This window comes from Bos grunniens, chromosome 21 (genome assembly GCF_055505025.1).
Source record: "Bos grunniens cultivar Pamir isolate PY7600 chromosome 21, Bosgru_T2T1.0, whole genome shotgun sequence".
Classification (NCBI taxonomy): domain Eukaryota; kingdom Metazoa; phylum Chordata; class Mammalia; order Artiodactyla; family Bovidae; genus Bos; species Bos grunniens.
In genome coordinates, this window is record NC_141185.1 from 996495 (window position 1) to 1017153 (window position 20659).

The 20659-nt window shown below is 58.0% G+C and overlaps 1 protein-coding gene and 1 long non-coding RNA gene across 10 annotated transcripts in view; one reads left to right on the forward strand and one right to left on the reverse strand.

Moving 5' to 3' along the window:
* PACS2 (phosphofurin acidic cluster sorting protein 2) overlaps nt 1-7566 on the reverse strand; it is a 64950-nt gene extending 57384 nt beyond the window's left edge. For all 8 annotated transcript variants that reach the window (XR_015149335.1, XR_015149334.1, XR_015149336.1 and 5 more), the window contains exon 1: nt 7383-7566. Coding sequence is in view for 3 of the 8 variants with exons in the window: in XM_086362646.1 (XP_086218772.1) it covers nt 7383-7501 (119 nt within the window). In the remaining 5 variants the exon portion in view is untranslated. The remainder of the gene's footprint in view (nt 1-7382) is intronic.
* On the forward strand, nt 6455-11887 carry LOC147348841 (uncharacterized). Of its 2 annotated transcripts, XR_015149340.1 has the most exons (3): nt 8686-9796; nt 9922-10481; nt 11708-11887. It is a non-coding gene; the product is annotated as an uncharacterized LOC147348841 (long non-coding RNA). The 2 variants fall into 2 exon arrangements; XR_015149341.1 differs by lacking the exons at nt 8686-9796; nt 9922-10481 and adding an exon at nt 6455-6972.
* Nucleotides 11888-20659: the final 8772 nt, after the last annotated feature.

Consider the following 20659-nt stretch of genomic DNA (forward strand, 5'->3'; position numbering starts at 1 on the left):
CAACGCAGCTCTCGCCTCTTAAGAGCCCCAAAAGCCCAGCCCACTCTCAACCCCGACCTGCCCTCCCGACCCCACCCACATCCAACCCGCCTCAGCCTCCAGCTAAATCCATGCCCACCAAACAGATCCACGGCCTCCCAGGAACTCCAAACTCGGCCTCATGCTCAGCCACAGGCACCTGCCCAGCACCGTCCATCACGGCTCTGCCAGCGGAGGGGATGGCCCATCTCACCCGCTTGCAGGCCCTCCTGCAGGCTGGGGTGCCAAGCCGCATGGGCACGTTTCCGCAGGGAGGAGGACTGAGGACTGGCCGCTGAAACAGGGAGGAGCAGAGCCTGCCCGGCGGCCAGTCTGTGATGCCAGAGGAAAGGGCAACCGCACGTCCACCGAGTCCAGAGGCAAGGAGAGAGCTGGGAAGAGGAGAGTGCCTGAGGACTTCCCGGGAGTCCTGAGAACCTCCCTCCCAGAGCCCAGAGCCCAGTGAGCCCAACTCAGGAGAACCACCACCCAGAGCCCAGAGCCCAGCGAGACCAACTCAGGAGAACCACCCACCCCAGAGCCCAGCGAGACCAACTCAGGAGAACCACCCACCCCAGAGCCCAAAGCCCAGTGACCCCAACTCAGGAAAACCACCACCCAGAGCCCAGAGCCCAGCGAGACCAACTCAGGAGAACCACCCACCCCAGAGCCCAGTGACCCCAACTCAGGAGAACCTCCCACCCCAGAGCCCAGTGACCACAGCTCAGGAAAACCACCCACCCCAGAGCCCAGAGCCCAATGACCCCAACTCAGGAAAACTACCCACCCCAGAGCCCAGAGCCCAGTGAGCCCAACTCAGGAGAACCACCCACCCCAGAGCCCAGCGAGACCAACTCAGGAGAACCACCCACCCCAGAGCCCAAAGCCCAGTGACCCCAACTCAGGAAAACCACCACCCAGAGCCCAGAGCCCAGCGAGACCAACTCAGGAGAACCACCCACCCCAGAGCCCAGTGACCCCAACTCAGGAGAACCTCCCACCCCAGAGCCCAGTGACCACAGCTCAGGAAAACCACCCACCCCAGAGCCCAGAGCCCAGTGACCCCAACTCAGGAAAACTACCCACCCCAGAGCCCAGAGCCCAGTGAGCCCAACTCAGGAGAACCACCCACCCCAGAGCCCAGCGAGACCAACTCAGGAGAACCACCCACCCCAGAGCCCAAAGCCCAGTGACCCCCAACTCAGGAGAACCACTCGCCCAGAGCCCAGTGACCCCAACTCAGGAGAACCACCCACCCCAGAGCCCAGTGACCCCAACTCAGGAAAACCACCGCCCAGAGCCCAGTGACCCCAACTCAGGAAAACTACCCACCCCAGAGCCCAGAGCCCAGTGAGCCCAACTCAGGAGAACCACCCACCCCAGAGCCCAGCGAGACCAACTCAGGAGAACCACCCACCCCAGAGCCCAAAGCCCAGTGACCCCAACTCAGGAGAACCACTCGCCCAGAGCCCAGTGACCCCAACTCAGGAGAACCACCCACCCCAGAGCCCAGTGACCCCAACTCAGGTACACAAGAGAAACCTCCCCTGGACACCAAAGAGATGACCACAGAGCCACCGGGGAGAAAGGACAGACCTTCAAGCCAGTCACACCCGACTGACGCTGACCTCACAAGAGCCAAACTGAGAGCCACGCTAGGGAGACGCCACCTGGGACCCCACAACCGGCAGGACACCCTCTGGGACAGTGGAAAGCATCTCAGACACCCTGAAAGAATGTGAGTTATCTGCAGACCCTCACTGAAGAGAAGCCTAAAGATGTACTTTCAGACAGAAGGAGGAGGGAAGATGGGGCTTCTCTAGTAGCTCAACTGGTAAAGAATTGGCCTACAATGCAGGAGACCCACTGGAGAAAGAATAGGCTACCCACCTCAGTGTTTTTGGGCTTCCCTTGTGGCAAGCTGGTAAAGAATCTGCCTGCAATGCGGGAGACCTGGGTTCAATCCCTGGGTTGGGAAGATCCCCTGGAGAAGGGAAAGGCTACCCACTCCAGTATTCTGGCCTGGAGAATTCCATGGACTGTAGAGTCCATGAGGTTGCAAAGAGTCACACACAACTGAGCGACTTTCACTTCACACTTCTGAGATGCAAAAAGAATAAAAAAGTGGTGAGTTTTGAGATTAATCAACTATTAACAATAGAAAGTAATAACAATAATCTCATACGGGCTTAAAAAGACGTTAAAATGCTCCACACGAAAGCACACAGACGTGGAGCGACAGGTCGGACTCACGTGGTCTAAGGTCCCTGTTGTTCAGGAAAAGAATGTACGGTTAAGTCCAAACCACAACAGCAAGCGTGCAATTTACACGGTAACCACGTAAGGACTAGAAATAGTGACAAGTTTCAAACTAATAAGAAATGGAGGAAGGGAAAACCCACGCACAGTGAGGCACAATGAAAAGGCGAAGCTTAGAAAATAAAAGGACGATGAGGACAAAAATAAAGCGGCAGACGTGAACCCGACTACCAGTAACTTAGACAAATAACAATGGACTGAACGTCCTGGTTAAAAAATAAAGACTGTCAGATTAAATGAAAACGAAATCTAGGTGGTGCCAAATAAAAAACACACAGCCAACCTGTGAGGACACAGCAAAGTTTAAAGCAACAAGGTGGGGAAAGATATAGCAGGCAGGTATTTGCAACAGACAGCTGAGCGCTACACTGTCACCAAGCCTGTCTGGAGGAAAAGCCCCGCTGGGTGCCGGTCAGCCCTGACCACTCAGGGCCTGTGATTCCGCAGCCGTGTGATCTAAAGACAGAGCTCCGGGGGAAACAGACAACCCCCTCCAGGCTCGGAGACTCTTCCGTGCTTTCCAAGTAGACAAGAAAGGTAAAAAACCTCAAGACACTATAAGCCAAGCGTGACCCACAGGGACAGGCATCAGACGTGGCACCACCAAGTGCCAAACACAAGGCCCTTTTCAGGACGAGCAGAGCATGCATGGACGCTGGCTTCAAACGGAGCCCCAGAGGAAGTCCTAACATTCTGAGGACCTGGTGTCACACTGACCACCCTCTGTGACCACAACACAAGTAAGTTAGAAACAATCAAAGGAGAAGAAATGAACTCACCAATGGAGAAATAAGAGGAGACGTCTGGATGTGAAGAAACTCTGAGATATCCATCCCACCACGTTAAAGAAGGAAAAACGGAACATCTTTTGAAGATTTTAAACTCAACAACTCTACACATAAAAGCTTGTGAAATGCAGTCAAAACATTACTTATTTTGCAGCTTTAAAATCTTACAAAAGGGACCTCCCTGGTTATGTGGTTAAGAATCCACCTACCAATGCAGGGGACACAGGTTTGATCTCTGGTCTGGGAGGATGTCACCTGCTGCGGGCCAACTAAGCCTGAGCACCTCAGCGACTAAGCCCGCACTGGGCGCCAGAAGAGGCCACTGCAGAGAGGGGCCCGCGCGCCGTGGTGCAGAGGAGCCCCGCACACCCCAACCAGGGAAGCCCCCACGGCAACGAGGGCCCAGCGAGGCCAAAGGCAAATGAAAACACGAGTGATTAGAAAACTGAGCACAGAAGGAAAGGAGGGAAAAGGAGGAGCCGCGTATCCATCCTAAGAGATGAGAACACGGACACGAAACGAAAACAAAGAGCGTAAACAGGAAGGAAGATGTGAATGTTCATTAAAAAGGAACCTGATGGACCCTTGGTGAGATGGATCAGCGCGTGGACGCCCACCCACTCGGTCAATGGGAGGGATCACAGGGGACAGCTCTACAAGTCCTGCAGGCACTTTTTTAGAAAAAGAACATTAGGGACAACTTTTTGCCAATCGAGTTGAAAATCAGGAAAAAATGGACAAATTCACAGAAAAATGTATTTCTAAAGCTAACTGAAAGGCAGGGATGGGGGTCCTACAACCATTAAAGCGGTCAAGTCAGGAGTTACCCCTGGCCCAAAGCAACCTGGAGTCAGGTCCCCTGACCGGCAATCTCACCATCGCCTGGACGTTCAGGGAACAAACAACTCCTGCTTCGCACAGACACGCGTGGGGCAGCTCACTTTGCAAGTGTCTTGGCATCAAAATCGGATAAGGGCAGCGGATGAGCAGATTACACACCCCAGGCAGAGATGCGAAGTCCTGAGCAAAGTCTGATGCCATCTGCCTGCCTGCGGGAAGGGGACCAGGGCACCAGCACGCTGGCACACCGCTATGTTTCCAAGAGGGAGAGGCAGGTTTAATGCTGGAAGAGCCACATCAGCAGGGAAAGGAGCAGGACGACATCCGGCTCTGCGTGTTTGATCACACCCAGCGCCCGCACACTACAAGCGCCCGGCGCGCCCCCACGGAGAAACCCAGTGCAGCCTCCAAAGTGGCTGAAGGTGAAAAGACGGGCTAACACAGGACCCGCACAGAATGGCAGGCGGGCGACGCCTGGGGCACGTGGCCCACAGGGCGGCCACGGCCCGGGCAATCGGCACTCGCCCTGCCGTGGGCTGCAGCGGACCCAGCACGCAGACGCCAAAGCTTACACTCCAGCTGCAGCCCCTTCCGGAGGGTGAGCCAGGCAGAGGAGGCCGACAGGAGGGTGCATAGGAACGTGAGCACTCAGTAAGCTTGCAGAGATCTGACCCTGTGATGTCAACTCACAAACCTCAACGGGACGGAAAATTAGGGGATGAGTACAAGGGTTCAAAATGCCCGAGACCCCACTGAAGCGGGTGGAGGGGTGGGTGGGGGGTGCGGCAGGAGGCTGCTCAGGGAATCCCCACAGGGGCAGGGGCAGCGGGACGCCAGGGCTGAAGGTCACTGCAGGGGGTGTGGCCTGTGCCCCCAAGGAAATCCAGGAAACCAAGCACCAGCTCCCAGGGAGAGCAGAGAGCTCTCCCAACAGCCCTGGGGAGGACAGACCACAGGACTAGACCAAGGCCAACACCAGGCGCACCTTTTTGGGTGGCAGCATGGCCTTGCAGAGAAGAGGGTGCTTTCAACACAGCGCTGAAAAGGAATTACTAGCCCTTAAAAACCCACTGAGGCTCAAGTCGGGGGATAAAGCAGGAGGAAAAAACTGGCAAGAGAAATGAACAAGAATTTCGCTGACGGGGAAGTACAAGTGGCCTACATCAGTAATCAGAGAAATTCAAATTAAAACCACAATACCATTTCACACCCACCAGATTGGCAGTGATTAAAAGTCAGGCAGTGCTGGCAAGAATGCAGAGCAGCGGGGACGCCAGTGGGGGTGAGCTGGCACAGCCGCTCCGGGAAGCCTCCTGGTAGTAACACCAAGCACACGCCCCCCCCCCCCAAACGCTACTGCCAGTGCGAGAAGGCCCAGGGTGGGCGCATCACTAGTCCAAACCGGGGGCCAGCCACAGTGCCCAGACAGAGCGAAGATGCACCGCTGTCTCATCGGGACCAGCAAGCACCCACAGCCGGCAGCTCCAGCGGTCAGAACCGGGCGCGCGCCGAGCACACGGTCAGAGCAGCGCCTCTGCGCCCAGTCTCCAAACAGGCAGGGTGGACAGCCTGCCGGCTCCGGAGGGCAGTGGGGCCAGCAGCACCCGGGGGGAGGCTGCGCTGGGACGGGCAGGGGTGCTCTGTGCCTGCCCACCCTACGGCCGCTGGGCCCCACGCCCACAGAACAACCCTGCCTGCCCTGCCCCCCCAGCCCCCACAGAGCTGTGGAACCCCGACCCCTGGCGCTGCCTAGCCCCACCCCCTATCCCGCCCCTCCCCCCACACACACAGCAGGGTGGGCGTCCTAGACCAGCTCCATGCCCCAGACCCCCGCCGCCTCCCCCTCCTCACTCTGGTTAAAACCTCAGTGGTCTTTTCAGAGCCCCAGGAGGCTGCTGAAAGGTGCAGGAAAGGCAGGCTGCACTCCTAGCTCTGGGGGGAGGAAGGGTGTATGTACATGCCAGGAGGGGGGCATCTGTGCCCCCAGGGAGAGCAAGAGGTCTGGTGGGGGGGGTGCTGACGGTGACAGCAGAGAGAAGCAGCACTGTGGGGGGGAGGGGTCCAGCATGACCCGACACTGGGCCCAAAGCCAAGATGGGAGAGAGGAGGGTGGAGACCAGGCCTGGGCAGGTGAGACCTCCCAGAGAGGAGGCAAGCAGGCAGACGTCCTGTGAACACCCCACCCTCCCAGAGGCCCACAGAGGCCGGGAAGCACCCAGTCTTCCACTGGGCACAGCCACACCCTGAGCTGCGGGCCCTGCGCTTGGAGGGCACCCCGGCACCTCTGCGTGCCCAGCACCTGCCCTGCACACCTGTTGAAGGCACCGCGGCAGAGCGCACCCCTCCACACACACGGCCACGTCCTCCAGTCCTGCTAGAAGGTCTCCCCAGGGAGAGCTCTTCCTGGCTGCCCGCCAGCAGCCCTCGTGGCCTGGTGTCCACTGCAGAACCAGGCCCTGGCATGACTCTTGTCTCTCTCCCCGTCAGCCTGGGAGCTTCCTCAGGAAGGACCACTGATTGGGAAAAAACCCACAGAGCTTCCAGCTGGCAGGAGAAGCAGGGGCTGGCCACAGCGCTGCCCCGTGGGTGAGCCTCCTCCAGCTGTACTGCTGGGGACAGGACGCTTCCCCACCAAGTAAAGAGGGCAGCGTCTCTGGCGATGGCATGATGCAAGGAGCAGTGTTTATGTCCAGGAAAGTCCCCAAATTACAAAGCACAGAGCAAACAGAGAAAGGGCGGACACTCCGGCCAGCAGGATAGAGGGGTTGGGCCAGACCCTCAGAAGGACGAAGGACGAAGCAGTACAGCTGTGGTTCGAGATATGTGTGTCCTCTGGACACTGCGCACCCCGAGAGTGACTCCCAGGCCACTCAGGCGTGACAGTGTGGCCGGACGCAAAAGGAAATCTATGGTACCCGGTGGAGAGAGGAGACACCACACCCTAAGTCAACTCCACCGGCACCGCACGGGTAGGCAGGTGCAAGGATGCCGGACGTGCGCGAGCCAGGTGAGCGCCCGCGAGAGCCCGGGGGACCGCGCGGGGCCTGAGAAAGCCGGCGCCGCTTCCTCGGCTGCACTGGACCGAGACCTCAGGGACCATCCACGCGTCCGGGTTCGCGCGCAAAGAAAGCGCGCGCCCGACGTGGGGCGCCAAGGCCACGGCCCGGGGTGGGGATCCCGGAGCGGACGGCCCCCGGGGCAGGCCGCCGGTGGGAGTCCCAGGGTGGTCGGTCCCAAGCGGGGACCCCAGGGTGTACGGTCCCGGTGCACGGCCCGCTGGGCGGGCCCGGTGTGCAGGTCCCGGGAGGCCGGGCGAGGGTGCAGGCCCGGGCGGGGGCCCGGGCGCGAGGTCCCCGGGGGCCGGTCCCAGGGGCCGGCAGGTGCGCGCGGGAACAAAGCGGCGGGCGGGCGGCGTACCTGGGCACGCAGCTGGGGCTGGAGCCGTCCACCTCCCAGGTGGCGAACAGGTTCATGGGCACCGGCGTGTTGAGCGCGGCGGGCGCGCCGGCCAGGCCAAGGCGGCCCCGCTCGGCCATGGCGCCGGCCCCCGCCGCTCCCTCGGCGGCCTGGGCTGCGGCCGGGCCGCGGACGCGCGGCGGGCGGGCGGGCGGGCCGGGCGCGCGGAGGGCGGCGGCGCGGTCACATGGCTGCCGGGCGGTGGGGCCGGCCGGGCGGCCGTCGGACAGGCCCGCGGGCGGCGACCAGGCTGCGGCCGCCCCGCCCCGCCCCGCCCGCGCGCGCGCCCGCCGCGCGCGCCCGCCCCCGCCCGCGCCGCCGCCGCCCATTGGCTGGGCGCGCGCGCTCTCGCCGACTCGTGCCCAATCACGGCGCGCGGAGGGCTCACCGGAAGTGAGGTTCGCGCGCCCCCTCCCGCCGGCGACCCAGAAGGCGCCCACCCCCTGCCCGCGGCCCGCGGGAGCGCGCCCCCGCGCCTGCGCACAGGCCCCGCCCAGAGCGCCGCGCCCCGCCCCCCGGGAGCGGCAGGGAGGGGCTGGAGAGACCCCAGGATCCGCCCGCGACCCTGAGCCCCACAGCCCCCGGCCCGGCCTCCGCGAGTCCCCGACCCCCAGAGCTACGCATCCCTGAGTCTGCCCGCTCCCACGCTCTCCCCGCGTCCCCTGACGACCCCCCTTTCCCTGCCGTGCCCCGTGTCCTCGGCCCCGACTGCGTGGACCACCCGCCAGGCCCCCTGGAGTCCTCCGGAGGCTCGCCCACCCCGCGAACCCGCCTTGTGCCCCCGGCGTCCCCTCGCGCCCACCCCCGCCCTGACTGCCCCCGCGGATCGCCTGGGCGGGACGTGGACCCGGAACACCGGGGTTGCGGGGGCCAGCCGCATCGCCCTCCCCCACCCCGAGCTGCTGCCCGCGGGAGCACTGGGGCGCCCAGGGGCTCGATGTGCTCCTCCACAAATCCCCTCTGGAGTGTCCTCTTTCTGCCTCACCCTCCTTATTATCCAGCAGTGCCCTTTCTGCGGTTTTTACAGATGACACTGGAGAACAAATGTCGGAGCAGAGGCGGCCCTTGGTGTGGGGCTCCCAGTGAACTCAGGGACCCAGACAAGGAGGCAGTGACCAGAGCTGCCCACTGGGCCAACGGGGCAGCGGAGGTCAGGAAAGGTCCTCGAAAAGAGCATCTCGTTTTGGGGGCCCAAGGAGGGGTCCCCTCCCCCCTCCTCTTGGCTGCGGTTCTGGTCAGTCACCAGATCCTGCTGCTGAGATTTAGGAAAAGCTGTTCTGGCATCTCTTCTGCTTCTTTGTAGTCACAGTATGCACAGCTGCTTTCCTCCCTGCTCCTGTCTGTGTCTCGTTGTCTGCTGAAACAAGCCCAGCCCCAGCAAACCGACTCGCCCTTGGGGTTTACCCTCCAGCGCCCCTGTCAGCTCTTTTCTCCTGCAGCGGGCCCCACGCTGGCTCCCCCACTTTGTAAGAGCTCGCCTCCAGCTCTGACTCCCTCTCTGGAGCTGCAAACAGCTGTGGCTGCTTAAAGCCGGGGTGGCACTTCAGAGAGAACAAGAGAACCTGTGTTCCCCACATGTTCCTGCGCCTTTGGGGGGGTGCAGCTGAGAGCCACGCGGGGCTGGCTGTCCCCGGCCAGCTGACTGGGTATTGTCTTACATTGTGGCTCCTGCCAGGCAGAGAGTGCCCGCGGGTCTCATACCTCCGAGGTGGGGGAGGGGACGTCCAGAGACCGTGCCGCAGCCCCCTGTGAGGACAGGGGCCCGCTGACCTCAGTGTTCAGCCTGTGGTGGTGCCAGGCAGTGAGAGGTGCAGTGGCCTGAGATGAAGGGGCCACCTGACACGTCGTGTCTGTGTGCACTGACGTCTCACCCAGGAGAGGACTGTACCTGGGGGTCGAGTGAGGAAATTTGGGGTGACTAAACCATAGATGAGGGGGCTCAATACCAGCCGTGCCCTGCGTCTGCACCGAGCACCACTGTGAGCTCTTCGTGGACCAAACAGCTCTGTCCCATCCCCATTTTACAGGTGGGGACACTGAGGCACAGGCAGTTATGCAGTCCCTGGTGGGAGGAGCCAGGGTGTGGGCTCACACAGTCTGGTCCGGAGCTGCCCTGATAACCATGACAGGGAAACGCTTAACTCCTCCTGCGAGGTGGGGAGGGAGACTAGAAGGGTGCTGTGTGCCCTCTATCTGTGGCTCTGTTTACATTTTCTGTTTATAAATGGTGGGACCATATGGACACCAAAATGGTGGTGGTGGTGTTGCAGAGAAGTGGACATCTCACTTTGGGGTCAGAGTCACTTCCTCATCAGAACCCGTCCCATGCATCATCATTCCCTGTATCCGAAAATGACTAGACTGTGTGCCGTAGGGTGAGTGCCCCAAAGGCTGGGAGGACGCCCCTCGGGGTGGCGCAGCCTCACACTCCCCGCCCCTGACACACACACTAATGTTGGGAGCGCCACTCTCCTTTCGGATGGCTGTTTCTGTAAAACAGGAACTTGGCTAAAGAGGAACCTCTCTGGACGACTGGGGTGGCATTGCTCAGGAGGCAGCTGGAGGACGCGGTTGTCCAGAGCACTGAGGTCCCAGGAGGGCACCCTGAACCCCTGTGCTGAGACTCTGACAGTGCGCCACCTGCCTGCCAAGGTTCTCAAATGCCTTAAGGCCTCGGCTTTCCAAAGGGCGTGCTAGGACGCCCACAGGCTGGAAGCCCCGATGCAGGAAGACAGGACCACGTAGCAGCTGGCAACCGCCTTGGTGCGATCCCACCCGCTGGGGGGCCCTGCGCCGGCCAGCCCCGGCTTTCGCTTTTCTATGGGGCCCTCTGGACTGCTGGCTCTTGGAAACTCATCCGTCAGTTCACTCTGACTTAAAATGAATCGCCCCAGGCGTGGGAGGCCTCGCGGCCCCTGCCGGCAAGAAGCTCCCCTCTGGGTGCGGACCCCGCGGTGCGTCTTCTTGAGCCCAGAGCGCGGCAAATCCGGGAGCGCAGACTCGGAGGAGGCGGGCGTGCTCCTCGGCCTGGTGGTCTTTGGAGCGGCTCCAGCCGGTCAGGTGAGCAGCCAGCGCCTCCTGCAGGACCCAGGCACCTGCTCAGCTGGACGGCTCCCTCCCGCTCCAATCCGCAGCTTGGCGGCATCTCCTCTCCCCTGGGTGGTGCTGGGAAGCCGCTCACGGAGGGGGAACAAGACCCTGGCCGGCCCAAGCTCCCCGCAGAGCCCCCTTGACGTGACCTGTGTCCCATCCAGGCCTGTGGGTGGAGGTTGTGGTGGGGCAGAGGCACCATCACTGGGATAAGACGGGAAATGACAGCGGGCTGGGCAGAGGACAGGATGGCCAGGGAGATGCGCCCTCACCCCTCAGGGCTGTGGTGCTGGGAACCCTGAAGGGGAGGCCTGTCTGAGGCGCTCCAGGCAGGTGGGACGGCCCTTACCTGGCCCAAGAGCCACAGGGACGATGGACTCAGCTCGAGGGCAGCCCTGGCCCTCCAGCCATTGGTATTCAACATAGGGGTAGAGATTCAGACACAAGATGTACACCCTGGCTGAGCTTCGTGGCCAGGGTGGCGCCCAGCATCCATCTCCTGAGTTGTTGTTTTTCAGTCACTCAGTCGTGTCTGACTCTTTGCGACCCCGTGAACTGCAGCCTGCCAGGCTTCCCTATCCTTCACCATCTCCCAGAGTTTGCTCATAACTCATGTTCATTGAGTCTGTGATGCTATCTAACCGTTGGGACAGATGGTTATAGATGCAATGCAGGAGACCTGAGTTTGATCCCTGGGTTGGGAAGATCCCCTGGAGAAGGGAATGGCAATCCACTCCAGTATTCTTGCCTGGAAAATCCAATGGACGGAGGACCCTGCTGGGCTACATCTGTGGGGTCACAAAGAGTCGGACACGACTGGGCAACTGAGCATGCATAGCATTCTGTGATTTGGATATAGTACAACCTGTTTACATAGGTGTCCATTTAGGGTGGGGGTTTAGGCCAACATCATGTATGTGGGAAAGCATGTATGTGGCAATCCATTAAAGTGGTCAGATTAGTCCTTAAGACGTTCATAAGAGCTCATGTTTTAGAGGAAGGGAGGAAGAAGTTATGCCATCAGTATTAATAGAATTTGGTTATATCCTGAAAAAATGTGAGAGAAGAGCCGGGAAAAGTGCTATAACTCAGCAGAACTGAGACTGTTACAGGCTATAGGATGTAGAGGTGTTTGTTGTTCATCCCCAGAAACAGCAGACAATAAAACAACGTGAATCTCTCCTTTCCTCTTCCAGAGGGACAGAGCTCTCAGTCTGTGACTGAACATAGGGCCCCGAGAGGAGAGACCCCATTTCCCTGCCTTCCAGCAGAAGCTAGGAGCGTGCGCTTGATTGTGGACCTCCAGGACGTGGGCCAGTACCTCCTGTCAGATCAGCGGCGACATTAGATTAGAAATAAAGAGCATGATAAGTGCATGGTGTGTTTGAGTCGTCCCGAAACCATCCCTGCTCATCCTGGTCTATGGAAAAATTGCTTCCCATATCTAAAGGCGTATCTACGTGTGTGGACCATGATGCTGGGGGGAAGTCTTCTTTGGGAGGGGCTCATCAAGTGGTCCCCACAAATGGACAGGCCCCAGACGGTCACTGCAGGGACCTATGGGTAATTTTGTGTCCACCCGACTGGCCACAGGTGCCCAGGTTAAGCAGTTTCTGGGTGTGTGTGAGGGGGTTTTTGGTGAGCTCAGCAGTGGAACGGGTGGTCTCAGTAACACAGGTGCACCCCCAGTTCAGGAGGGCCTCCCCAGGGTGGGTGGGGCTCCAGCCCCCCAGGGTGGGTGGGCTTCCCCATGGCAGGTGCCTCCCCAGGGCGGATGGGGCTCATCCATCCGCTGAGGGTCTGGATAGAACAGAAGGTGGAGGAAGGTGGGATTTGCCCTTCTGCACCTGCCTCAGCGTTAAGTTGGTGTCATCCCATCTCCAGTCCCTGGGTCCTCAGGCCTCCGGACTTAGGGTGACACCACCTGCTTACTGGTCCCCAGCCTGCAAACAGCAGCTCGTGGGACTTCTCAGCCTCCGTCATCACAGGAGCCAAGTCCTCATAATAAACCTCCCTGGGGGCACACGTGCCCCTCGTCCGTGTCTCTGGAGACCTCTGACTGCTACAGAGGTTAAAACACTGACACTGAACTTCAGCTGGAAGAACAAACACGAGCCTGTGCCTGAGACACAGTCCTGGGCCTTCTCACACGGGAGTCGGGGTGACTACGGTGGCTGCTCCGCCCTGTCGCGGGTCAGCTGCAGGGGCAAATGTAAACCTGGGGGCTGCTGCCCAGAAGGCCCAGGAGAGGAGGGCAAGGCTGCGGGCACCACGACCAGCAGGCTTTTGGGGGGGTGGGTGCTGTCCTAGCCAGTATTTCAGGGTCTCGTGTGGTGGCCGTGGTCAGAGCACGCCTGTCACGACAAGGGTCCAAGAGGCAGCCGGTAGCCCAGAGCAGGCGGGAGGATGGCTCTTCTCCAGGCTGTTTGCTAGAGCATCAGGTGTGAGCCTCCCCTGCGCAAAGCACCAAAGTGGGGACTTCCCTGGTGGGCCAGTGGCTAAGGCACCGCGCTCCACTGTGGGGGTTCGATCCCTGGTCAGGGAACGAGATCTCACACACAGCAACTAAGAGCTCCTATGCCACAGTGAAGCTGCAATAAGATCTGGTGCAGCCAAACAAACAAATAAACGTATATATACACATATACATATAGTGTCAACGTGAAACCCAGGTGGACGACAAAGGAAAGAGCCTCGAATACGGCACAGCAACCTCTAGACTCGAGGGGACTCTCTGAGCACAGACTCGAGGAGGTCGCTTGCTGGCAGCTGGGCAGTGCTTGTTTGTGGACCTGGAGATGCGCACTGTCTCCAACGCCAAAATTCCGCTGTCGGCACAGTCAAAAGGCAAATGGGAGAAGAACGTCTGTCATGTATAGGGTAGGCACAGGGTGGGACCCTGGGTGCATAATCGCCACCTACAGCTACAAATCGCCATGCAGACAGAGAAGGTGTTCCAGAAGATGGGGGCAGGTTGGCTGGCATCCCTGGAATTGAAGTTCCCGTACAGAGACGCCTACTCTGTGCTGAGAGTTAAAGGAGCGGACCTCGGGACCCTGTGTTGGTGCGGGCAGGAAGTGGGTGCCCTGCCCCAGAGGGGCTGCATCAGGCCAGCTCTGGGGGGACCTCGGGGGAGGGAGCAGGAGCCCAGGACGCTGCGAGTGGCACTGCCCTGCGGCCACCTAGGTGAGCGGTTCATGGGTCACCTCTGACCTGTGGAGTCTGAATGCTGGGCGCCCAGCCAGCGAGACTTCTAAGAGTGAAGCCTGGAGTCGAGTCCAGGGTGGCAGAGCCAGGCGAGGTCAGGTCAGCCGCCGCGCAGCTACCCCTTGGAACATACAGCTGTGCGAAACGGTCAGTTAAAACATGGCTTAAAAGAGAATGCATAATACAATCCTATTTGGTTAACAAAACATGTGTGCAAATGCATGTACATGTAAAATATATATTTACACGTAAGTGATTATACATGTAAAGGACCTCTCAATGTACGAGGGAAACACATAAGGTTAGAAGTGAATCCGAAGTGTTAAGAAATTATCTCTTTGGAGAGAGTTCAGTTGATTGAGCTTTGCTTTTTTGCTTCTCTTTATCTCATATTTTCTTTATGGTGAATGTGTATTAATTGTGCAAGGAAAATAAAGGAAAATAATGGCAGCGTCTGTGGTTCACATGGTATTTGCAGCCCGTGGAATATAAAGGCCCCAGTGAAACCGGTGACTGCGCACCCATATCAGCATGGGGAAAGCGTACACGTATGACGCTCGAAACCCAGGCCGTGCAGCTGAATGGACAGCTCACCTGGGGTCAGGATAACGCCTAGGAGCCCTCCCCTGCTTACCAGGGGTTGTTCTGGGCCCCGAGAATAAGGGGCACCTCTGCAGTTAAATTTTGATACTTCCCTGTGTTCCCACAATGGAAACTGTGTCACAATCAGCCAGTACAAGACTTCCATGTTGGCCGGACTTCGCCGGCGGTCCAGTGGTTGAGAATCTGCCTGTCAGTGCAGGGGACACAGATTTGATTCCTGGTCTGGGAAGACTTCACGTGCTATGGGGCAGTTAAGTCTGTGTGCCACGGCTGCTGAAGCCTGTGTGTCCTGGACCGGTGCTCTGTAACAAGGGCCGCCGCCGCAGTGAGAAGTCAGCGCAGTGTGACAGAGAGAAGTCCCTGCTCTCCTCAAGTGGAGAAAACCTGTGCCCAGCAGTGAAGACCCAGCACAACCAAAAATTAAAAGAAAAGAAAAGAGTTAAATGTTGGAAAAGGAAAGTAAATAGCAAGGCCCTAACGGAGAAGCCAACAGTGGACGTTCCCGGATAATTCGCGGAGCGTGGGACGCAGCAGTGGCCGTGCCCGCGAGTGCACTTCCACCTCAGAGCTGTCCGGATTAACCTGGGAATGACTTCTGGGTTTCCTTAGCATTTTATTTATTTTTGTTTTTATAATGTTTCACAGTTAGTAAACATGATTTTGGTACTGAAAAGCAATATTATTTTTCAAGCAAAAGAAATAAAGTCCAGGCGGTGGAGGCAGGCCCCAAATGCCAGGCTTTGTGCAGTTTTGAGCAAGAAGACACCTGAGGGACACCGCTTTTTCTGAGGTTGGTGTCAGTGGCGGAGGGACGTCTAGGGCACCAGGAGTGTGCTGCTGCTGCCCGGGGCGGGGGGGCGGCCAGCCGCAGGAGGATGACCAGAGTGACCTGGTGACCCCTCGGGTTTGGGGTGGATGGGAAGAGAGGTGGGAACACCAGCTCAGGCGTGGAAACCGACGGTCTCCCGGGAGAAAGGACAAAACTCCTGAGGGGGAGACGCAGGACAAAAAGCAAAACAAACACAGAGGAAAAGCGGGAGAGTGTCTGGACGCCAACAAAACTCCAGGCGCTGCAGGCCAGTGAGAGCCCCCGACAGGCCGTGAAGGGAGTCGCTTTATTGTTTCATTTTTTAAAATTCTATTTATTTATTTGATTTTTTGGCCGTGCTGGGCTTTTCTGTAATCGTAACTAGTTGGCATCTTCCCCTTTGGGGAAGATTATGTGTTTATACATAATACTAAGGTTTGCAGTAGACTAGGGGTTTGGAAAACAGGTTCATCTAAAAAAAAAAAAAGAAGGTCCAGCTATTCTAATCACATTGCATGTTGATTGCTCTTACCCGGGACGACGGTCCCCGCCCCAGGCCCTTTCCTTCTTGAAACACATATTGGGGTCGTGGGGAACAACCGAGGCTTCAAGATGTGAGGACATCCAGGGGGCCACACGGGGCAGCCTGTGCTCCTCTCTCGGACGCTCTGGACCCTGAGTGTGACACTTGACCAGGCCTTCAGGGGCGTCTCGGGGTGCTCAGCGGAGGCAACACCTTGGCTGAAGGCAGTCTCGAGGCCAAAGCGTGCAGCAGCCCCGGTGCTCTTAGACTCTCTGTGCCAAGTCCAGCCCCTCCAGGCCGGCAGAGGAACCGCGTCGTGTTGACTGCTTTCCCTGGTGAGGCCAGGTGACTCCTAGGTTGCTGAGCTGCTGGCCGTTCCTCTCCCTGGCCCCTCAGCACGCCCCTCGTGAAGATTCTGCTGACAGTGGAGCAGACGGTACCTGGAAAGATTCTATCCCCAAAGACAGCAGCCACGGCCTCGTTCCTGCTCCTGCTGATGCTCGCCATATCTGAGGCCATCCCAGGTGCCTGCGGCTCCGGAGCTGACTGGCATGCTGCAGAGCTCAGGCCTGGAAGGAGCTGTAGAAAGAGGTCAGGCTGCTGTCCACCCCATCCCCGGGAGGGACCAGAGAGATCCAGGGTGGGCAGGTGACTGCTGATCAGCTGACCTGCCACATAAGGAACCCCCTTCTGCCCGTGGTGGGGTGGGGTGGAACCCAGGAGGTGGGACATGCGGGTGCTGGCCCGTGGCTTCTGCGGCGGACGACAGACTGCCCCACCCCCAGTGGACCTGATGGGGGTGGGCGGGACAGGCAGCGCAGGGGTCTGCCATCATCACTGCCTGCCTGGCGCGGTGGTGGGATGGAGGCCCCATTGCCTCTGGTATGCAGAGGACGAGACCAAGACTTGGAGGCCCTGCCCGCGGGCAGAGCGCTGGTGATGTTCAGGTGACGAAAGCCTGGGGCCCAGCCGGGTCTCTTACCTGTGCTGACTGCCGCACGTGGGCAAGTGTGACCTGGGTGTGACCCACCCAGGCTCTTGGCCTCCTTAATCAATAGAAAGTACTAGAGGCCAGACAAGAAATTCAGGTCAGGAATGTGTGCACAAGCTCCACTGCGGGAGATGCGGGCTGCCTGGAGGGAGCCTGAGGGAGAGCACAGAGGCAGTGCCCGCCTCCCAGGCCTCTGGACAGGGTTACAGTCAGCCCTAACACATGTGTTCACTTAGAAGCAGGGGGAAGTCCCTGAGCGTCCAGTGTTTAGGACTTGGCGCTTTCACTGTGGTGGGCCTGGGTTTGGATTTGATCCCTGGTTAGGGAGCTTGGGGCTTCCCCAGTGACTCAGCGGTAAAGAATCTGCCAGCCATGCAGGAGCCACAGGAGACACAGGTTTGATCCCTGGGTCAGAAAGATCCCCTGGAGGAGGGCATGGCAACCCATTCCAGTGTTCTTGCCTGGAGAATCCCATGGACAGAGGAGCCTGGCGGGCTGTAGTCCTTGGGGTCGCAAGGAGTCGGACACCCCTGAGCAGCTGAGCATGCGCGCCCGTGCAGGGGGTGTGTGCAGTTCCCAGCCCTTGTTCCTGACGCCCTGCTTTTACAGCTGGCTCTTCAGAAGTAGGCTTGGGCTTTTTGGTCTTTTTGTATCCTGTTGTCCCTAATTTGGCTTAACTGTGCCTGCAGGCAGTTATTTTCAGTCCCTTATAGTTACTTTGTGTTTTGTTGCTGGAGGAGATGTCTGTCCAGGTGCAAGCCCTGCAGCAAACTGTCCCCAGGCCACCTGCTGTCAAATACTCGAGATTTGTTTGCGTGCAGTGTGGTGAGATGATGCGCTGACGCAACCGCCTTTGCCTGAAGGTGCCCGAGAAGCAGGAAGACAGAGAGCCCTACAAAGCCTGGAGTAAAGCTTGGAGTTCTATCAAGTATGGGCCCCCACCTGTGTGACTGACATAAGGAAAATCTCTCTAAATAACAAAAGCATCTCCCAGAACCTCACAGTTTTTCTTCATAGCGGTCATCATTTATTCCAAAATTATCAGGTGCACCAGAAAACAGTTTCACACAAGCCAAGAAAAATCACAGATGTAAATCCATAGGTCACCAATATTGGAATGATTAGAATGAACCTTAAAATCTGATTAATATGTTTGAGAAAATCAATGGAAACAAATGGAGAATTTCATCACAGAACTGAAATCTAAAGTAAAAGAATCATTTGGAAATTGTAGAACTGAAATATAAAATAGCTGAAATGAATAACAGAATAGATGATTTTAGAAGCAGATCACACACAGCAGAAGAGAGGATTAGTGAAATGGAAATTATGTAAGTAGAAAATACTCAGTTGGAAACAGGAAGGGGGAAAAAAGAGGTAAAAATACATAGAATAAGACCTGTGAACAACTGAATAGATGGTTTTAAAAGCAGATCACACACAGCAGAAGAGAGGATTAGTGAAATGGAAATTATGTAAGTAGAAAATACCCAGATGGGAACAAGGAGAGAAAAACAAGTTTAAAAACACACAGGCATAGAGGACACAGTAAAAATCCAACATGGGTGTAATTGGACTCCTAGAAAGAGATTTAAAAATTTTTAAAGCATTTAGGAAAAAAACTGTACCTTGCTTTGAAGTGCAACAAAATACAAAAACCCAGAATTTTTCAACAGAAATGATGCAAGCAAAGAAGACCATGCATGGGACGTGCCTGGAAAGTGCTGCAGGGCAGTGACTGATGGCTTCAAGCTGTGCCCTGGACGTGGGCAGCCCCTCCCACAGGCCCTGTCCCCTCTCCAGCTGCCTGCCTGTTCCTATCTGTGTCCCTGACGCAGGGCAGTGGCCAAGCCACAAGGTCCCTCAAACGCCCCATGTTCTCAGACACTCATCAAGCCCCGCCCAGGTCCCCACCTCCGGGGTCCACACAAGACACGTGGAGTCCTGCAGCTGGGCAGGCCTCCAGCCAGGGGGAGGGGCGGGCTCCCTCCCCAGGCCCCCCATCCCCCCTCGTGAGGTCCAGGGACGACTCCTGCCCCTCTCCCCACTGGATGGGGAGGAGAGAGGCCTCCTGCCCCCGGGACTCCCTGCAGGAAGGCAGGTGTCTCCTCAGACCCCGTCCCCTCTACCCCAATCCCCAGGGTACATCTGTACCCAAGGCCTTGACTGCAGGAGAGAGGGGCCGGTCCAGCCTGGCTCTGGGTGGGGGATGGGAGACCTCTGCTCTGACTCCAGGGCCCAGCTGGGCGGGGGGCTCCACCCCGTGCCCGGGCGGCCTCTCGTCCTCCGCTCTACCCAGTGACAGGTGCAGGAGGGAGACAGCCGTCCAGCGTCCAGCGTCCTGCGCAGCTGCTGCTCTGGGGCTGGACTGGCTCTCTGTCCTGGGACCCTTTTCTCCTCTCGTGGGGCGGGAGGCGCTCTCAGCGCCCCAGACCCCAGGTCTCTCTCTCATCGGCTCCCTCGGGGTTCCCACGCTGGCGCCCTCTCTCAGGAGCCCGCAGCAGGCTTGGAGTTCGGGGCCAGCCCGGGCCTCTGGGCCCCATGCATGTGTCAGGGAGGGGCATGGGGGCAGCTCGGGGTGCTTTCAAATATGTCCCAGGTCCTCTGTCCTCGGGTGTGGGCTTGACGCCCAGGTGGAGCTGGTGCAGTGACAGTGGGTCATCAAAACCTCATAGCTTCTGTCCTGCGGTTCCCGGCCTCTGGCAGTGGGGAAGCCCACCGCCCCCTGGTGAGGACACTGCAGGGACCCCTGGGAGAGGCTCAGGCCCCACCAAGAGTCACGTGAGGGAGCTTGGAGGCAGACTACCCTCCCCAGTCCAGCCCAGTCTTCAGAGGACAAGCCCTGGCCAAAACTGTGATCACAGCCTCTGAAGACCCCAGGCCAGAACCGTCCTGTGAAGCCCCTCCCAGACCCCAGACCCACAGAATCTGTGAGATGATAAAGGCTTGTCATTTTAAACTGCTAACTTTTGTGGTTATTTGTAAGGCAACAATTGATGACTAACATACTGAAATTTGGCCAGTGAAATATCGGGCCATGAGGCGGTAATTTCATAGGGCAATTCTGGGGATCAAGGTGCCTGTGTGAAGTCTGTTGAAGGGAGAAATACTCTGGGGTCCTCCCTGAGGAACAAGTACACGTGCACGAAGACATGTCTTGTCACGGCAGCAACCTGTTTCCTCAGCACGAGATGGGAGACAGAAACTGCTCTTCCCGACGGAAGACTAGCTGTCCCGCCTGTCATCAAGCTTAACTGGCTAGGCCTCCACGCCCTGTGGCGAGGATGCCCTGGAGGGCAAGACACGCTCAGACCACCCTCCCCCAGACTGAGACCCACTGCAGTTCCCGCCTGCTCTGTACACTGCCAGTTACGTCCAGCTCTTGGCGACCCCATGCACTGCTGTGTGGCTTCCCGGTCCTGCACTGTCTCCTGGAGGTTGCTCAGCGCTCCTGTACTGCTGCATGGCTCCCCTGTCCTGCACCATCTCCTGGAGGCTGCTCAGCCCTCCTGTACAGACTGTGGGAGCCTGTTTCTACTTTCACCATTCCGTGACACTTGGGATTTAGTTTTAGAACAGTGTGAGGCTGGGCTTCAATTCATCCCTCCCCTCCTCTCAACAGGAATTCCAACACCATTGAACGGTCTGTCTTTTCCACAATGGTTCGAGACCCCTAAATTTCCACACACAGCTGGGGTTGTGTCTGTACTCTGGGTTTTAGTCCATTTGTCCCTGTACAAATACCATGTGGCTTAATGGATATAACCGGATATAATATTTTCATATACAGAAGAGCAATTTCCCTCTTCTTTTTTTTTTTTCTTAATTTATATATTTATTGTATTACAGACCTTAATATATTCACTCCAATTCACAAGATTTACACATGAACAAAGAGTTTTCAAAGCTCTTGCCAAACAGCAAACATGCTGCTGCTGCTGCTAAGTTGCTTCAGTCGTGTCTGACTCTGTGCGACCCCATAGACGGCAGCCCACCAGGTCCCGCCGTCCCTGGGA